The sequence below is a fragment of the Nannobrachium achirus genome (genome assembly GCF_963921795.1).
Source record: "Nannobrachium achirus genome assembly, chromosome: 5".
In the NCBI taxonomy this organism is placed as follows: domain Eukaryota; kingdom Metazoa; phylum Chordata; class Actinopteri; order Myctophiformes; family Myctophidae; genus Nannobrachium; species Nannobrachium achirus.
In genome coordinates, this window is record NC_137814.1 from 11,383,718 (window position 1) to 11,402,859 (window position 19,142).

Consider the following 19,142-nt stretch of genomic DNA (forward strand, 5'->3'; position numbering starts at 1 on the left):
ACACTTTCAAAAGTTAAAAACAAAGGATTTCGCAGCAATGACATGCACTGACACCACACGCCGCATGCAGCGCGACGGCTGGCCGCAGTGGCCGGGTTTAGCAGACCGCATGGCACTGATGACAAGTGTGCCAAAGTGGGCAGACAGAACCCGAGCTGCAGCTAACGAGCGGAGCGGTGGGGCGCGCCGATGGAGCAGCCATTCATCACGGCCGTACCGGCACATTACAGTACATATACTTACCCTGGCCTGAGCCAGAATAGCCTGCGCCTGGGCCTCCTGAGCCGTCACCACAGGTCCCTTATGCGCCTCTCCTCCGGCACGGAACTGTCAAGACGAGAGGAAACACAAATAGAAACAAATGGAGTTGTCTCGGTTTAACAGAGCAGGAGACGACTCCCCCTGAGTGTGTGTGTGTGTGTGTTCTAAGACTGTGTCACTTGTAAAGCTGTCACTGTGCCACGCGGGCAGGCCCTTAAGATACACACATACAGGAAGACATGCAGTCCACGCGCATACACGCGTGGTCACGTTCAGTCACATAGCGCTTGTACACACAAACACACAACTGGGCAGGTAAATAGCGTACATACAACCACCAAAAGCAGGCGCAGTCGGGCATACACACACGCACACGCGCACGCACACACGCACGCACACGCACACGCACACGCACACGCACACGCACACACACACACACACACACACACACACACAATTATTAGGTGTCGCGAAGCCTTCCAAGGCCGCCATCACTTGTTCCACTCCATTGCGCCGGGCTGACATTTACAAGGCAGGTGATTTGTGACTCAGAGCAAAATAGGACTAGTAGAGACACTTTGGCCTGCCGGTGATGCTGTCAGACTATAACTGGCTAGAATGAAGTGAGCTGCTTTGCGGTCTCGCTCGCTTCCAGTGGCAGAGGAACTGAGAGCTAACGTGATGTGAGGGAGCGGTGTGACAGACTGACAGCTGAGTGGGTGGACGGAAGGAAGGTGGTGGTGTGGGCGGGAGCGGGAACTTACTGGCAGCATCAGTATTGTACCTGGAGGACCAGGGATACCGTCTGAGCCGGGAAGGCCGGGACGCCCGGGAGGACCCTGGGAAAGAGACGGAGACAGAGACAGAGACAGAGACAGAGACAGAGACATGGTTATTCTTGTTCCAAATGGCAGTGCTGTAGCACATTGTTTCCCAAACAGTGGGTTGCGGACCCATTTCTATAGGTCGCGACTCACCTCTTTTCGTATTATTAAAATATATACATAAATATTTTTTTTTCTTTCATTTTTTTTATCACACAAAAAACTTACATTAATGCAAAAAAGGTTACTTCAGGGTGACGAAGAAGACAATGTGCTAAAACGCGTAGGTGCATTTTATATATATATATATATATATATATATATATATTCTTGCTATGCAAATAAAGGCTTTTTAACTTTCCTCCAAGAGTGCCTTGGTCTAAACATGTTGTCACCTTTCCACCAAAGAGCACCTTGCGTCGGAGATTTTTACTCTACAGCCAAACAGATGCACTCCTTACTCTCTGTTTTCTAATGTCTTAAATTAATTAAAGAAATGAATAGGTGATACAGGTGTTATGCTGTGTGGGCATGTGTTGTTGTTGTTGTTGTGGCTCCTTCCCCCAAGAAAGCAACAGGTCTAACCTGGCCGCACTTTCCTAAGTAGCTACTTAAGTAACTACTTAAGTAGCTACTTAGGAAAGTGCAAGGAAACAAGGGAAAAAAAGTGAGATTACAGGTTCACTCCCTACTTTGAGCGTTTGAAGTCTTCCACAGGTGGCTTTTGTCACTAGGCCAAAGTAGCAGAGCCTCTAGGCTTGCTTGGTAGAGCACACAGTGTCCCGCTGTTTGTCCAGATTGCCATATTATCCGGCGAGACCGGTCACTGTCATAAACCTCCTTCCAGAACCACAACAAAGCATCGGTTTTCGCATCGTAAGCCAGCCTCTTAATTGCAGGAGGACAGCATCGAGCCAAATTCATAAAACGCAGTATCGGTAGTCAGCGAATGGGCATTAAGTGTCCCTGCATGACCGTTCGGCTGCGAGAGTGACGGCGAAAATCAGTTAGCGCAAACAGATGGTAAAATGGTGGTTTAGCCTGGCCCCACAACGAGTAAAAACCAAACGATCGTTAAGTTGCATCTCTCTAATATCAGAGAAGCCAGGATGTCTTTTAGTAGGCGCGTCACGCATTACACTCTCAGGCTGCTGGCTGAGAAAGTGTTGCCACGTGTTGAGTGCCCCCGCTGCCTTCCTGGAGGGGGTAAACAGTAGGGATGGGACGTTAAGCCATATTATCCTTTATCGTGATAAAAAACACTCACGATAATCGTATCGTGGAGATTTAATTTATCCTGATATCGTCCTCTGTCATGCACTGGGATCAATTCACCTTTTATTTGCGGAGCTGCATATCCAGCATAATTGGTAAAAGGTACTTATAATATACATACTTTTTTCACTCTCTACCAAATGTCTTTGCCAAAAAATTAGCCAATCTACAAGCTCACAACGCGTCACAATGCGACATGTTGTGAGCTTGTAGATCTGCTATTTTTTGGCAAACGTTCCGCCCCAGGATAATGGATTTTAATTATCGTAAATCGCGATTTCTTTTGTCACAATAGTCTCTCGTCACTGCTGTGTAAAACACTGCGCCATCCAGTGCTCACAGAGATACCGTGTGGCAGGGGAAAGGCAAGGTAATAAGGTAATAGAGGATTTTAGGATGGGTTAGACTAGCTTGCTCACGGTGGGACAATGACAGTTATCAGTTACATTAGTTTCCAGGCTAATACTGTACGTAAAGTGTCTTGGGACAACTTGTAGTGATTTGGCACCAAAATTCACTGAAATTGATCATTTAAAAGTAGGTTGATGGTGTGTGTGTGTGTGTGTGTGTGTGTGTGTGTGTGCGTGCGTGCGTGCGTGCGTGCGTGTGTGTGTGTGTGTGTGTGCGTGTGTGTGTGTGTGTGTGTGTGTGTGTGTGTGTGTGTGTGTGTGCGTAGTACTCGCACGTGTGTGTACTGTATGTGAGAACCTGGGTGAGCTCTGCTTGACACGCGCATCTTTTACACCAGAAGATAATTATTGAAAACCACACCCCCATCACGGTGAGTTTTCTCATCACTTGACAACAAGGCTGACACTGTGAGAGGCCTTGAGACCTTGAGGCTCGTGAGGTGCGCCAGAGCTAGCCGGTAGACGAGTGTGTGTAGGCGGGGGCGTGGGAATATGCGAGAGCGTGGGACTGTGGGTATAGGCGAGGGTGTGGTTATGAGAGTGTGAACCCAGTCCACGTCAAGCAGTCGATGGCCTCGTGAGTCGATGTCAATTAAGGTCTGAGTTGGCAAGCCGTGGTGGACGGAATATTTCATCACTTCTTTCCAAATGACACATATTAGCGGCCTAGCTATAGCTGCCCAACATAATGTATACAGGAAAAAAGGGCCGACAACGTAGCCAATGAAAGCGATGGGGGCGTCATTATACACCGTGCTTGGCACGGCTTGAGACGCAAACATCTCACGCTCTTTAACAACCTAAGTGCTACGTATTTCATCATTGGATGACAAACAGCAAGAATAGGTGATCAACAAGCTCACGAGGGGTGGTGGGGGGAGGGCTACCTCCTGATCACATCGACCTCCCTGAAGATATAACGCCGTCCTGCCAAGGTGAGGCATGTTCAAGGGGGGGCTGAACAGGAGGGGAGATGGGACTGATGAGGAGGAGGGCAGTGATGTAGGAGCACTGGTAGCGTGGGTCGCCACAGTTGAGACAAAAACAAGCCGGGATCCAGCTCTGTGCACACGGGGGACGGGTACTTTACTCAGAGTCTCCAATCAATCAAGTAAATGAGCAGAGTCCCACAGCACGAGAGAGAGAGAGACGAGGAGGCTTGGGAAGCTTCAGGCATCGACATACTTTACAGCCAACCTCCCTCCAGCTGCTCTCTTAGGAGCTCTGAATGCAAGTATGTGAGATAACAATGTGACTTGTGTGTCTCGCTGTGTTTTGGGTATTGACAGTTTATGGGCATATCTGGTTCCTTGGCGTCGCTTATGCTGCAGTAGCAAGCTGTGTCCAATTGCGATACTTATTTTGTGGGCGGCGGGGCTTTTACCCCGCCGCCTGCCAACGAAGGAGAAGACAGTGGGATAACAACAGAAGCACTGTTCTCCGCCGACTCTCTGCTGACTCTCCAAATTTTCCAAAGCGAGATGGATGGCTCATTTTAAGAGCGTAGATTTGGGTATTTTCTTGGTACATTTTGCATCAGTTATGGCCCGCAGGGAAAAAGGATTTGAGCCATTATTCCGGGGGTCTCTGATTCTTATACGAGTAAATTTGGGCCATGTTTTGCATTCTCATTGGGCCACTGCAATTGTGCTTCTTGGCTCATATCAGGCTATGACGGAAGGTATGAGACTGGTTGCGTGTGGGGTAATGAATGCACTGTATGAATGGAAGCAGGGCATTCAACAACATTGCTGGTGGGCACCGGGGTTTGGTGACAACAGAGCTTCTTTTTTTTCTTTTTTTCAGAAAACATCTGGAAACGACTCTTGAAAAGCGGCCCAGCCTCTCACTTACCCTCTCGCCATGATCTCCGTGGGGACCTTGGGAGCCCTGCAGGCCTGGGGTACCGGGGAGACCCTGAAACCACAGGCAGAATCACACAGACTTAACCCAGGAATATCACAAAACCACAGCACAGCCCATCCCCCCACCACTCACTCACACTCACACACACACTCACACACTCACACTCACACACGCGCGCACACACACACACACACGCACACACACACACACACACACACACACACACACACACACACACACACACACACACACACACACACACACACACACACACACACACACACACACTTACTTCTCACTGTCTCTCTCAACTCAAGCTTCACAGCTGAGCGGCACTGACGCTCTTTCCATAAAGACCCCAAACTACCCCCACCACCAACCCTCCCCAGTTTCTAGCTGTTCTACATGTGTGGAAACCAGGCAAGGCAGAACGTGATACTCACTGCTTGGCCAGGCAGTCCTTGGGGTCCTTCTATAAGCATCCCCTGCAAAAAAGGAAGGGGAAAAAAGGGGGGGGGGGGGGATACAGTAGCATTTAGGGGCAGGCAGTAAATCTACAGGCAACGAGAGAATGGAAAGAAAGGAGGAAGAAAAAGAAAACTGACTTTGTGAGCCCCGAGAGCTGCTGAGAGATGTTTAGAGTTTGATCCTAAAGAGATTACTTATAGATATGAGCTGCAGTTAACATCTTCAGTGCTTCAGTGTGTGTACAGTACAGTACGTGGCAGGCGTGTATACAATAATGCTATAGCGCATGTGTGGTCACATGCCGTGCCGAGGGGAAGCCGAGGTGGTGAGGGTAGTAGTAGGGTGGTAGTGGGTACAGAGGAGGCGTTTTAAGTACAGGCTGCTATTTCAGTTGATTGTTGTTTAGCCAGTAGAACTATATAGGATGGCAACTCTGAGAAAGTGCTGTGGCATTTTATGTGTGGAACCGGTTGTTTTGTCTGCCACGATATGTACTTTTCAGCGTTCGTTTTTTACAGCACTTTTTGTTTGTTTTAGTCATAGATATGATATAGTACTTTATTGTCACTTCACACTGAAATGTGTCTTGCGACACAGCAGCCATGTATGCAACAATATATACAAACAATTGACACAAAGGAACAAAAACAGGATTACATCATAGAGTTATAATAAGTATAGAGAGGGCACCAGATATCCCCGCCCGTCCACTTGTATTGAGTTGCTCACCCAGCGCATGAAGCGTACTTCCGCGTTGTGTGAAACGTGACGTAGTGGGGCCTAAGTGACACGTTTTGCGTCATAGAGTTTGTTCATGGACGCGCTGGGGGAAAAAACGAGCATTTTCCGCTATGAACGCGCAGTCAATACAAAGAAGCCTAGATGCACGTTCATGTTTCTGGCCCCAGCTGCAGTACCTCAAACGGCCACCATGTCCATGACACTTCAGCCCTCCCCCTAGGTTCCAGGTGCTTGGATTACATACATGAGGATAATACAGACAAGAGCAATGTCCACCACCTAGCCTACCCCTGGCCAAACTCCTGATTAAGCCTTAAAGTCGACTGATGGACAAAGGACCTTTTTAGTCTGAACTTATTGTATGCTGGAACACTGTATCTCCTTCCTGAAGGCAGCAAGTCTTTGGAATAAGATTTCATTTAGTTTTGGTCATATTTTAGTCAGCTGAAAGGTTCTTAGTCTAGTTTTAGTCGACTAAATATCATAAGATTTTAGTTGACTAGATGTACAGTTGATTTTGTCTGCAAAAATGTACTTTGGCGGGCCTTTGGTGGCGTCGTAATGCCTGATTTTAGTTGCATGCTGAAAATAGGCGATCTACAAGCTACAGCTACAGCTTGTAGATTGTCTATTTTCAAAGCGCAACACCCGAGCGCAACTAAAATGTCTTGTCTTAGTTCTACTGAATTCTTTTCTTTTTTAAGATATAGGACAGTAGACTGACAGGAAATGGGGAGAAAGATGGGGAATGACATGTGGCAAAGGTCGTCCGGATCGGGAATCGAACCGGCGACGCCAGCAGGCATCATAGCCTAGTATGTGGTATGCGCCTTGACCACTTGGCCAGCGGGCGCCCCCAGTCCTACTGAATAATAATAGATCAATATATAGCTTAGTTTTGTTTTGGTCTTCATCAAGTAAAAAAAGGTAGTCAACGAAAAAAGAAATCATAGTTTTAGTGGACGAAATTAACACTGGCACTCTTTTATCTGGCTATAAGAAGAAGAAGAAAAAATGTAATGGGGATGTGACCATTGGCTGTAGTGGATTAAGCCATAATGGGCACAGCTTAGAATTCCCATCCACTGTGGGAGGCTGTGGCTTCTGTCTGCAGGCATTTTTTATTGTTCTGCTTGAACATGGAGATATACAGGAAGCTATGGCCCCCCCAAATCTAATATGGTTCACACAACGACACGCATCCGACTAACAATGTACCAATAAAAAGAAGGGCTCTCTAACTGAACCCAAAATATGCAAAGAATTTGATATGGGCTCTTTATGGGCTTGTATAAATCACATTGTGCTATTGTTATATAGATAATTTCCTTGGTATCAATGTCTTTGGGCTAAGGCAAGACATTCTGTTAAAGAAAAGATGTCAGATGTCAAAAGATTGACAGAAAAAGAACCAGATGGAGTGACAGCTGGATATTGGCATATTGATAGACAGACGGACAGACAGACAGACAGACAGACAGACAGACAGACAGACAGACAGACACATAGACAGACATGTAGGTAGGGAAGGTAGGTAGATATTGCTAACTGACAGACAGACAGACAGACAGACAGACAGACAGACAGACAGACAGACAGACAGACAGACAGACAGACAGACAGACAGACAACTAGACTTGATCGATACAGTATATATTCCAATGAAACAGAAAAAAAAATGACCAATACATTTATAACCACATCAGTGTGTGTTGTTGTGTCAAAAACCCTCACTTACAGGCTCAATGACAGCGGGTTCACCTTTCTCCCCTTTCTCCCCGTGGTAGCTGCCTCCACCCACCTGTAGGGACAGCACAGAGCAGGTATTAGTGATGACTCAGCCTTTCTCCTTTGAAGGCGGCGGGGGGGAAAGCACCACCCATGGTTCTACAAACCACTGACCCACCCACCGCATGAGGTAACACCAGGATACAAGCAATGGCCGCTCTGCTCACATGGGTCTCCTGTCTTCTTTTTTTACCTATTTTTTCCTTTTTTTCTTTTAGGGGTCACTTATTATGAGAAAACCGCTGCAGAATTCTTACTAGCACCATGCATGCTTGAACAGAGTTACGGTAAGCGCTTTTTGCCGTTGATTAAAAAAGAAAGGGGGAAAAAAAAGAATTCAACCCCAACAACCATTTTGTAAGAAGCTATAATTTAGGCTTTGGGCTGACTCCTATTTATTAAGTTTACAGCAAAGCCAGCAATTGAACAAAGAAGAAAACAGGACAGAAAAAAAAAAAAAAAAACTACCCCAACTGTGCGTAAATGTGAGAGGTCGTTACCTGACACTATCCATACAGTGACTTCACACAAGAGGAATTCACTAACCACCTACAGTGGTCTAAAAAACCGTCCCTCGACATTATACTGGGGCTGGCCAATGAGAAGAGACCTATTTTCAAGTGTCCATTATCCACTTAAAGCTGCAATCCGCAACGTTCATGTCATAACTGGTCATTTACAAACCCTGACCCTAACCCAAACAAACTGATAACACAAATCTTCTCTTTTGGGGTCTCATACATATCATTTAGGGGGGTACTTGGGGTCTCATACATATCATTTAGGGGGGTACTTGGCACAGAACATTTTCAGATGGGGGTCCGCGGCCAAATACATATCATTTAGGGCAGGGGTCTTCAACAGGGGGTCCGGGACACCTCAGAGTTACTCCAGGGGGGGCTGCCAAATCTTTGTGTGATTGGAACCTTTTGTCTTTCTTTTTTTTACATTAACCTTAGCATCCCTATTTGGAGGATTGTGAACTTGTGAGCTTGTAGATCGGCTATTTTTAGCAAAGAAGTTGGGTGTAGGGGGAAAAAAAGAGCAGACTATGTAAAGAGTGAAAGGTCAAGTTTACTGACTGTATTGACGGTTTAAGTGGTTAAATGTCTGAAAATACACATTAACATGAATACAACATGATAGTGCCTTCAAACAAGTCCATGAAACTATCTATGAAATCGATGTTAAAGTTTAATCAGCAAAACAATTATATACAGTATATAGCGGGGGTCCCTGCTTCATCTCTCTGTCAGCTTAGGGGTCCTTGGCTGAAAAACATAGAAGACCCCTGATTTAGGGGGGTACATGGCAAGAAAAACTACTGATTTAGAAGAAATTTGCTAAAGTCTTAAATGGGCAAAAAAAAAAGAAGAATGACAAATTCTGCCAAAATGTGGCCCGCAATGACATTCCCAAAATGGGGCCGGTGCTGCATGGCAGGTTCAGAGTGGTTCTGGACGACCCAGGGCCTGAATGAGAGCGGCTGGACCAGCGCTGCAGTGCAGGATGAACTCAGACAGACTCAGTACAGACCACATCCAGACGGGGGGATCAGGCCGCTTCCTGCCTCTGAGACTGGAGGGGCCTGAGGGGGGGGGGGGAGGGGCAGAGAAAGGGGGGGGGGGGGTTGCGGTAAGGCAGGCCACGGTGGGCTGGGATGACTCGTCGATCCGTGGTTTTCAGAAGTTTGAATGGTGTTTTTTTTTTGGTAGCATTTCATCTTCATGGAATTTCCATGTGATAAACATTTCTTGCTATGTCATCGTTTGGGCTCGGATAACGTGGATGGATGGATGGATGGATGGATGGATGGATGGATGGACCGGGAATGGAGAATGTGATTCATAAACAGAGGCGGGTCAACGGGGTCGAGAGGTCAGGGAGGGGGTGTCAATTGTGACAGCTGTGTCAACATCTGTTTATTTGTATGGAGATCAGATAGAGATAAAAGTGTTTGTGAGTGACTGTGTGTGTGTGTGTGTGTGTGTGTGTGTGTGTGTGTGTGTGTGTGTGTGTGTGTGTGTGTGTGTGTGTGTGTGTGTGTGTGTGTGTGTGTGTGAGAGAGAGAGAGAGAGAGTGTGTGTGTGTGCCTATGTTGATTTGTGTCCTTGCCTCTGTGTGTGAGTCAACATCTGTTTATTTATATGGAGATGAGATAGAGATAAAAGTGTTTGTGTCTGACTGTGTGTGTGTGTGTGTGTGTGTGTGTGTGTGTGTGTGTGTGTGTGTGTGTGTGTGTGTGTGTGTGTGTGCGTGTGCGTGTGTGTGTGTGCGCGTGTGTGTGTGTGTGTGCGTGCGTGTCAGAGTTTGCTTGCATTTGTGCTTAGGTGCGTGTGTGTGCTTGCATGGAGTGCCCCCAGCTACATCCAGTCACCATTAAGCATCAACAAACTGAAAGGTCAGTGCAAACATCCTCTCTCTCTCTCTCTCTCTCTCTCTCCACTATCTCCAATGCAGAGTTAAATGGACACTCAGGACTTTACTGTGTCACATTCCTGCAGCGAACCTCCCCCCCTTACATCAGCGCTTCTCAAAGTGGGGGTCCGGGTTCGCCCCGTGGGTCCTTGAGGGGGTTTCCGGAGTGTCCCCAGCCAGAATTAGCTGAACCGCGTGGAATTAGCTGAACCGCTTTAACCCTATATGCCGTGCATTGGCTATTTGAAGATAGTCGATCTACAAGCTCACGGCGCGCCAAATCGTGACGGGTTGTGAGCGTGTAGATCTGCTATTTATTTTTCATTTTAACAACAAAAAAATCTTGTTTTTCTTTTCTCTCTCTTTCTGAAATAACCAAAATGGCAGAGCTCGCACAGAAACAAATGTCATGTTTTTTTTTTACCAGTAAACCTGCGATGTGACAATAAAGCTTCTGATTCCTGGAATAAAATATTTCAGATGGGGGTCCACGGCCAAATACATATTCTTTTAGGGGTCCTTGATATGAAAAGGGTTTGAGAACCACTGCCCTCCAACACCACCACTTACGTTGCTTTCTCTGAAGTCAGTCTCAGCAGGCAACTCTTCCTCGTACTCCGAGGCACTGGGCTTGGCGTCGTCGGTGGCTCCGGTTCCGTAGTCGCCGTAATCGCCGTACTCGTACTGCTTCTTGTCCAGCGCCGTGGTGGTGTCTGTGTATTCTTCCTTCAGGTCGTATTCCTTAAACGTGTCGTACGCGTCCGTCCCGGGGTCCACGTTTGATTTGCCCGTGTCGACGGGTGCCGCCGCCGTCTCCGGGGCAGAGGTAGTTTCCGCGCCCACCTGCTCCACTCCGGTGATGTAATCGTCGACAATTTCAGCTTCGTAGTTCTGGGATTCGGATCCAAGTGGTGCAACGGGTCGGCGAGGCGGGGGGGGGGGGGGGGGGAATAGGAACATGGAGGACGAGGGTTAGTGAGATCAAAACATGTGAATAGCTTCACTGGACAACTTTCACATGATTTTGCTGTCATGATTCACAGTTAAAGCATCGGTGCAGATGTTTAAATCATCGGTGCAGATGTTTAACTATGCCAAACGATTAGATTTAAAGCCTGATCTTTTACTTCGCCGTAAGAAGGGGTCAGCGCTGAAAAATAGCAGATCTACAAGATCACAATGCGCTGCGATATGCTGTGAGCTTGTAGAGACGCTATTTTTTGGCACCGGACACCCCCATACGACAAAGTACAAACTAGTTATTAGACTTGGAATTTCCCATAGGAATTTTTCCTCCACTTTCAACTCATCTGTGTGTATCTGGTTGGGAGTAACACAAACTTGAGTCGCTTCTCAAAAAAGGAAAAAGAATGTGATTTGTGGAAAAGTAACAGAGTCTGTGTTATCCTAAACAGATGTATGTGGACAGTATTATAGCAAGGAGATGCAAGAGATGTCAGTAAATCATATGCAACATTCATACTTAATATAATAACGTATCGGTTATTCAATGTAGTGTACATAACATTCATACTGAAAACAAGACCTCAGTAAATCATCGCAGAGCATACCACATTCATTCTGAAAATGATTGCACGAAGGTCATGTACTCGATACACTTCAGAAAGTGGACACTTCAATAGTCACAGGTCACACACATGTTTAACAATAAACATGTTATCAGGTTACTGTGTCGTTAGTTCATGTCATCAAAGGAAATTAGATTCTGGGTTCTTCCATGTTCCAAAACGGGCCAACGAGGTCACGATATGATTGTTTCTCGCTTTCGATTCAAAGCGGCAGTATTTCAGCCTGCTTCTTTGGATTTCAGGCCACTGCTTAACCATAAGCACCACCATAAAACTGGCTTATAAACAGTGTGCGTCGCAGAGTATACCAAGATGTCTGTTCTACGACTCCGTATCCATTGATTCACAATCTACAGCTGCATCCGCGTGGGACTGTTAAAACTTCCACACCACAGGGAACCCTTTTGGATAGCATAATTACCAACAGCAGTTGAAGTGAGTCCAAGAATGCTGAGACTTTTCCTTTTCCTATGGCTCATAGTGGCTGGTATACATCACCAACACCACCAGGGTTATTGGTTCTAATTCCACTGCAGACACACAATAGTCAGCAACCTTTTTTAAAGAAACAATAAGGGGGGATTTAACATTTTTTCTTTCTTTTTTTTCCTCAATAAAAAAGTAGGGGGTCTTCGGGATTATGTTCTGTACCACCTAACAAAATCACCTCACTGTGTGCTACACATCATTGTGTCATGTTTTAGTTATTTAGTCATGTATTATTTATTTAGTCCCTTGGCTTATTTATTTTTTCTTCCTATTTTGTCTTGCTGCTGCAATGTCAAGATGCTGCAACACAATAATTCTGTAGGAAAGTTGAACACTTGAGTTAACCCATTTAGGCCTAGAATTATTGACTGCTTTAACCAGTGAAAAATAGCAGATATACAACACCGAGTGCCGCGCTGCGAGCTTGTAGATCTGCTATTTTTGAAAAAGTCGTGAAAATGTGTGCAAATCTTTGAATATATGTATTTTCAAAGCGAATGGTTGTAACTCAAATTTTGCTTCTGGGTGGTCCCTGGAACTAAATATTTTGAGATGCGGGTCCGTGGCCAAATACATATCATTTTGGGGGTCCTTCACATGAAAAGGTTTGAGCACCACTGACATAGTAGTCTCTCAAGAACAGACTAACTGAGCTCCAGTTAAGTGAAAAGGACCTTTTCTTTGACGATGGCTGGCCAGATTGCTGACATAGAAACATAGGTTTTTTTCCCAAAAATCTTAGAAGGATTCAAAAGACACTTATAGAATCGGGACAAAATTCTAATTTAAACGTTTTTTTCAAAAATAGCAGATCTACAAGCTCGCAGCGCCCATTTGACCCATTTGTGGGTCGCGGACAAATTGTTATGGGTCCCTTAATTTTTGGTTTCCAACTTTTTGTTTTGAATTATTATTATTATAAAAAAAAAAAAAAAAAAAAAAAACATTCCACAAAAGCCTTTTCATGAATATAAAGTCATTTCATTAATAAATAAATAAAAATTTAAAGAAATTCCATAAATTACAACGAATGTTTAACAAGTAGTGAAACTAGCCAATCTACAAGCTCACAACGCGGCGCAAAGCAATGTGTTGTGAGCTTGTAGATCTGCTGTTTTCACTAGTTTGGCTCCGGGGCAAACATCTAATTTCTCTTTTGGGTCTCGAGCTAAAACGTTTGGGAACCACTGCTCTAAACCAAATCTCTTGGATGAATATAGCCAATCTACAAGCTCACAACGCATCACTGCGCGATATGCTGTGAGCTTGTGGATCTGCTATTTTTGGCCAATGCCCCCCCTCCAGATGCTAGGGTTGAAGTGGATGAAGATATGACATTTTGAAGGAATAATGTACTTTACACCAGAAGGCACATGAGGCAAACCATAATGATTGACTAATGACTCGCTCCAAGTCTAAGAAACTATTACGGTTGGCTCTCAGAAGCTGTCAGATTGGAACCATACATATTTCTTGTCACTTTTTGGGCATTAAAAGGGGGCATTAAAAATAGATCTGGGAAAAAAACATGGTCTTGATCCCCCGGCGGCCACCCAGACCGAAGATTCATGAACTCACGGATAAAAGCAGCCACCAAACGGCACATAATGTACTGTTCCATGTTAGTTTACATTATCCTATAGTCATTGTTGTCAGTGGTGTAAAGTAAACAAGTACATTTACTCAAGTACGGTACAAGTACTTTACCTGAGTATGTCCATTTTTCAATTCTTTATACTTCTACTCCACTACATCTCAGAGGCAAATATTGTACTTTTCACTACACTAGACTTATTTGAAGACTTTAGCTACTAGTTGCTTTGTAGATTTAGATTATTAGATTAGTATATAAACGTACATGAACAAATTGAGCCCTATTTTATACTTCTTCTATTCGAAAATAGCCGATCTACAAGCTCACAACACTCCGCGTTGTGAGCTTGTAGATCTACACATTTTGAAAGATTTACACAATTCACTCAAACATTCTGCACAATTTACTTCTGGATATTGATGCCAATCATTTTGTAACTCAACTCAAGTAAAACATTTTCAGGACTTTTACTTAGTTAGCAAAAGCGAGTCTTACTAGTGAGTAATAGTAGTGAGTAATAGTGAGTACATTGTGGTATTGCTACTTTTTCAATAAAAAGATAACTCAAGGTACTTCTTCCTCCACCACTGATTCCAGGGCAAGATAGCTGTCGTTGCTAAGCAGGGGCGGCAGGACACATTCTCCTGGTTAGCTCTCTCTGGCTTGTCCCTCCCACTGAACGCATGTGTCTCAGTTACAACGTGTTATCCACCTCAAGGTACATCATACAAGGCAGACGTTCGGCTGGCAACGCGCAGCAGCAGCCATATTGTTTCAGTTTAACCCTCAAATGTTCCTCATTATTTCCAGGTTTATGTGATTGTTTAGCACAAATTAAGACAGGATCTGCCAAATTCAGGATACGAGGGAGAAGCAGAGGGGTATTGAGGGGGGGGGATCGCCCCGTCTGCTGATTTTCCATTGGTCATGGCTCATTAAATGACAACGTTTTCCTGGTTTGGTTGTGTTCCAGGTTGTATCGATGGGGACGGATTTTTCTGATGGAAATCAGGATGTCAAGTAAACAGGTTGACCTCAGATAGAGAGAGAGAGAGGAGGGGGGGAGGCCTTGTTGGGGGGGTTCCGCCTTCAGAGGAGATGGTAATGGACTCAAATGTATTTTGTTTTGGTCATTGAGGATTTTTGTCAATGTAAATGATTAAATCTTTATACATTTTAGGGAAATTTTTTTGAGAATCTATAGCCCAGTGGGGTCAGTAGAAGAATATTTTCTCTGCCGCGTAAAATATTCTATACAAATATAAAATAGATATAAATATTGCTGCTTTCACGCAGCCTGCACCAGGTGTCATCCTGACACCCCCTCATTCAAGAACCCTGATGATTTTCAGGTGAGTGTCCAACACTATCCTTCTAGACGTATGGTATGTCACCTTTGTTATATATATGATATAGTAAGAATAACACTGTCATAATTCCCAATGATTGCATACAGTATGGCTGGGAAGGCCCTGTACTGTATATAAGTGGGGTCCAGGGATCCTCAGGGTACCTTGCTTGCGGCTGGGGGGTTCCAAACTGACCCTTATGGGTCTCTAACTCTGAGAGTGTACAAATGGAACCAAATGGACCCGTAAGGGTCCATTTGGTTCCATTTGTACACTCTCAGAGTTATGAGAGTCCTTGAAATGTAACATTTTGAGAATCACGACCTGATGATGATGACGTTATGATAACATCCTCCGTGACTCCGGTGACGTTCAGAACTAGGCCAGATCACAGCCCATATGGGGATGATCTTGAAGCCATTACCAGGACGTCATATGGCCTTTTTTGTTTGACAGGATTATTGTTATTGTTTGTAATGTTAGTTGAAATATGAGCAAGTAGGTTATATTCTTTGACATCTGACTAGTTATGATATTTATCTGGCCTCGATCGGACCCTCTCTGATTAATCCAGGACGTCCGTTTTCGTGGGCAGGATTCATGTTAGTTGAAATGAGATGATATTCTAGGCCAGATCTGACTAGTCATGGTTTTGACTTGATCTGGCCCCAATCGAAACGTCACTGATTGGTCCAGGTCCTGACCGTGCTTGCTGGGATGGATAGATCAATACTGATGACATGACATCATCTGATGCTTAGTCATTCTGTGAGCACATGATCATAATAATCTTTAATATGCCCCATCACTGCTGATGAGATGCTGGCGAGACTGAAGAAGACTGACTTCATCATTTCATATTTTACAACCTTGGGCCTGGCATTACTTCAGTGAACGAGTTGGTATGACAGCAAGGTGGTGCACCTGCCTGCCAGTGTTTCATTAGATTAGATATCGTGAAGGCACGCTGAGCCCAAGCTAATTCCTTGTGAGTCGAGTTGGTCGGAGTGGCTTATTGTCAGTTATCAGGCAATATGGCCGCTGTGCTCTATGCACAGCGGCCATATTGGGCTTTACTTCCTTCAAAGGTGTCACCAATGATACTAATTAAGGCTCTGTTCCATTTAGTGTAGCACAGTGGTTCTTAAACGTTTTGATTTCAAGGACTCTCATAACTCTGAGAGTGTACTAATGGACCCGTACAGGTCCATTTGGTTCCATATGTACACTCTCAGAGTTATGGTGGTCCTTGAAATCAAAACGTTTAAGAAAAAAAAAACAACAACAAAAAAAACGTTCTCTTACAGACCCATGAGGGCCAGTTGGAACCCCCTCAGAGGACACTTTGCGACCCATTGGTGTAGCAGAGAGTTTCCGGTGAGCCAACATGCACAATATCAGCACCCTGACTCTGTTTGACCAGAATGGAACAGAGCCTTAATCAGTATCATTGGTAAGGAAGTAAGGAAGGGGCCCAATTTCTTAACAATATGGCTGCTGTGCATCACCTTTACAATGCTGAACCACCCCCCACCCTGACGAGCACTAAAGAGTTGTAAGAGTTGAGCGGTTCTATTGTGAAAATAGCCGATCTACATACTCACAACGCCTCGCGTTGCGAGGCGTTGTGAGCATGTAGATCTGCTATTTTCACAATTTCTACCTCTAACATTTGACAATTTGGCCAATGTTTAATTTGTCATTTTAGAGGTATTAAAAAGTCCTTAAATTGTCACTTTAGAAATGTGCAGATACCCTCTATACACTTAAACTTTATGTTGGTTTGTTTACTATTGAGAGAGAAAACAATGTTGCACATTAAGTTAATCATCTGGGGACCCCCCAAAATAATTTGGGGACCCCCCTGGGGGTCCCGACCCACAGGTTGAGAACCACTGATCCAAGCCATGCTATTCATACGCTTAGCTGCCTGCCAGCGCCTGGGATCAACTACGGAACTTTGCGATTCCAACAGTGGTGGAAAAAGTACTCCCAATTTTTACTTAAAAAAAAGTGTCAATACTGCAATATAGAAATACTCTCTTACAAGTAGAATCCACAATGTACTAGAGTAAAAGTACAAAAGTATTTGGCATCAAAATGTACTTAACCCATTCAGGCCGGGAACACATTTTGCTGTTTGGGAGGGGCTTACAGTACATGTACAGTATGTAGCAACATATTTGTTTTGTAGGCTAATTTCTGATTTAGCCCTATTCTATAGGTTAGGCCTAAATGGGTGGTAAAGTAGCAAAAGTATAAGTACTCATTATGCAGAATGTCACACTTCAAGTTTTCAACTGTACAAACATCTTTTGAAAATAACAGGCTTGATGTGTCGCATTGTGAACTTGTAGATCAAAATACGTATGGCTGAAGTGGTTAATGTATGTTTTGTAATAATAATCTACAAAGTAACTAGTAGCTAAAGTGTTCAAATAAATGTAGTGGAGTAAAAGTACACTTTAATCTGAGCTGTAGTGGAACAAAATTGCACTTAAGTACTGTACTTTAGTAATTCTACTTACTGTAGTTACTTTACACCACTGGATTCCAATGGTAAACTCCCTACTGAATGAGCTACCCGGGCATTGTTCCACAAGGACTTGCATGAACCCAATAATTGCCAATGAAGCGTTTCTGATACTCGATAGATCCCTCCAAGGGATGCATATTTTTCATTTGTTCGGAAATGATGTGCTGGCTAAAATGTAATGTAGGAAATGTTAGATAAACAAACAACTAGGGATGGGACGATATGAAAATGTCATATCACGATTGTTGTGACAAAATAAATTGCGGTTTATGATATTATCGCGACAATCAAAATCCATTATCCTAGGGCAGAACATTTGCCAAAAAATAGCAGATCTACAAGCTCACAACGCGTCGCTAAGCGACGCGTTGTGAGCTTGTAGATCGGCTATTTTTTGGCAAAAAACATTTGATAGAGAGTGGAAAAAAGTACATTATAAGTACCTTTTACCAATTACAGAGGGTTTAAGTGGTACCGGATATGCAGCTCGGCAAATAAAAGGTGAATTGATAGTGCATGACGGAGGACGATATCGCGATAAATTTGATCTCCACGATACGATTATCGTGAGTGTTTTTACCACGATAAACGATAATATCGCTTATCGTCTCATTCCCTACAAACAACTAGATGCTAAATGTTATAGCAACTTATTTGTCGGGCATGTCTGCACATAATATGATTTGACTTCTCTGGGATGAGAAGGGACCTTGTATGTGTGGGATCAACATGTATGATAAGGGAGAACATTTACCGGGCCGGGTCCAGAGGTGTCGGTGGGCGTCTCAGGCGGGCCGCCGTCCACTGCTGTTCCGTAGTCATACTCACCGTTGTAATACTCTGCACCTACATTGGTCTGAAATCAGAAAAGAGAACAATGCGTCTTAACGCTGTGTTTTGTCTATGGCACTTCCCTTCTCCAACCTGCGACTGATTAACCCCGGGTTATATACCGTACATGAGTAACAAATTAAATTACTGAAAAGGGTCAGGGAAACGATTAAATGATGGCTGGGAAAACGATTAAATGACCATCGTGACAAAAAGAAAAGCAGATACGAGATGGAGAGATAGTCAAAGAAAGAGATAAGGTGAATGAAAGAGAGACAGTGTGTGTGTGTATATGTACGTGTGCGTGTGTCTGTGTGTGTGTGTGTGTGTGTGTGTGTGTATGTGTGTGTGTGTGTGTGTGTGTGCGTGTGTGTGTGTGTGTGTGTGTGTGTGTGTGTGTGTGTGTGTGAGTGTGCATGTGCATGTGCATGCACGCGTGCACGTTTGTATGTGCATGTGTCATTCACAACATGTCCTGGATCAGTTTATTAGTACAGGGCACTGTAAGATCCAGAGTGTTGATTTAACCTTTGAGAGTCAATTTCACACCCTCCACGAGTTAAAATAAAACTCTGAATTTTGAACAGTGTATATGTTATGTTACCTCAGGCTCAGTCTTGGTTGGTTCAGTCGGGGGGATATCAGTGGCTACGCCTCCTTCACTGTAGTCATAGAACTCTCCATAGTCATAGTTAGTGTACTA

General features: G+C 44.4%; 1 protein-coding gene across 1 annotated transcript in view; it reads right to left on the minus strand.

Moving 5' to 3' along the window:
* Positions 1-19,142, minus strand: part of LOC308284804 (collagen alpha-1(XI) chain-like) — a gene marked incomplete at both ends in the record, with an annotated part of 150,054 nt that overhangs the window by 89,813 nt on the left and 41,099 nt on the right. Inside the window, 8 exons of the mRNA XM_080725531.1 lie at positions 244-327; positions 1,026-1,100; positions 4,625-4,687; positions 5,080-5,121; positions 7,584-7,646; positions 10,622-10,942; positions 18,363-18,464; positions 19,044-19,139. Of these exons, the coding sequence (XP_080581657.1) occupies positions 244-327; positions 1,026-1,100; positions 4,625-4,687; positions 5,080-5,121; positions 7,584-7,646; positions 10,622-10,942; positions 18,363-18,464; positions 19,044-19,139 (846 nt within the window). The remainder of the gene's footprint in view (positions 1-243; positions 328-1,025; positions 1,101-4,624; positions 4,688-5,079; positions 5,122-7,583; positions 7,647-10,621; positions 10,943-18,362; positions 18,465-19,043; positions 19,140-19,142) is intronic.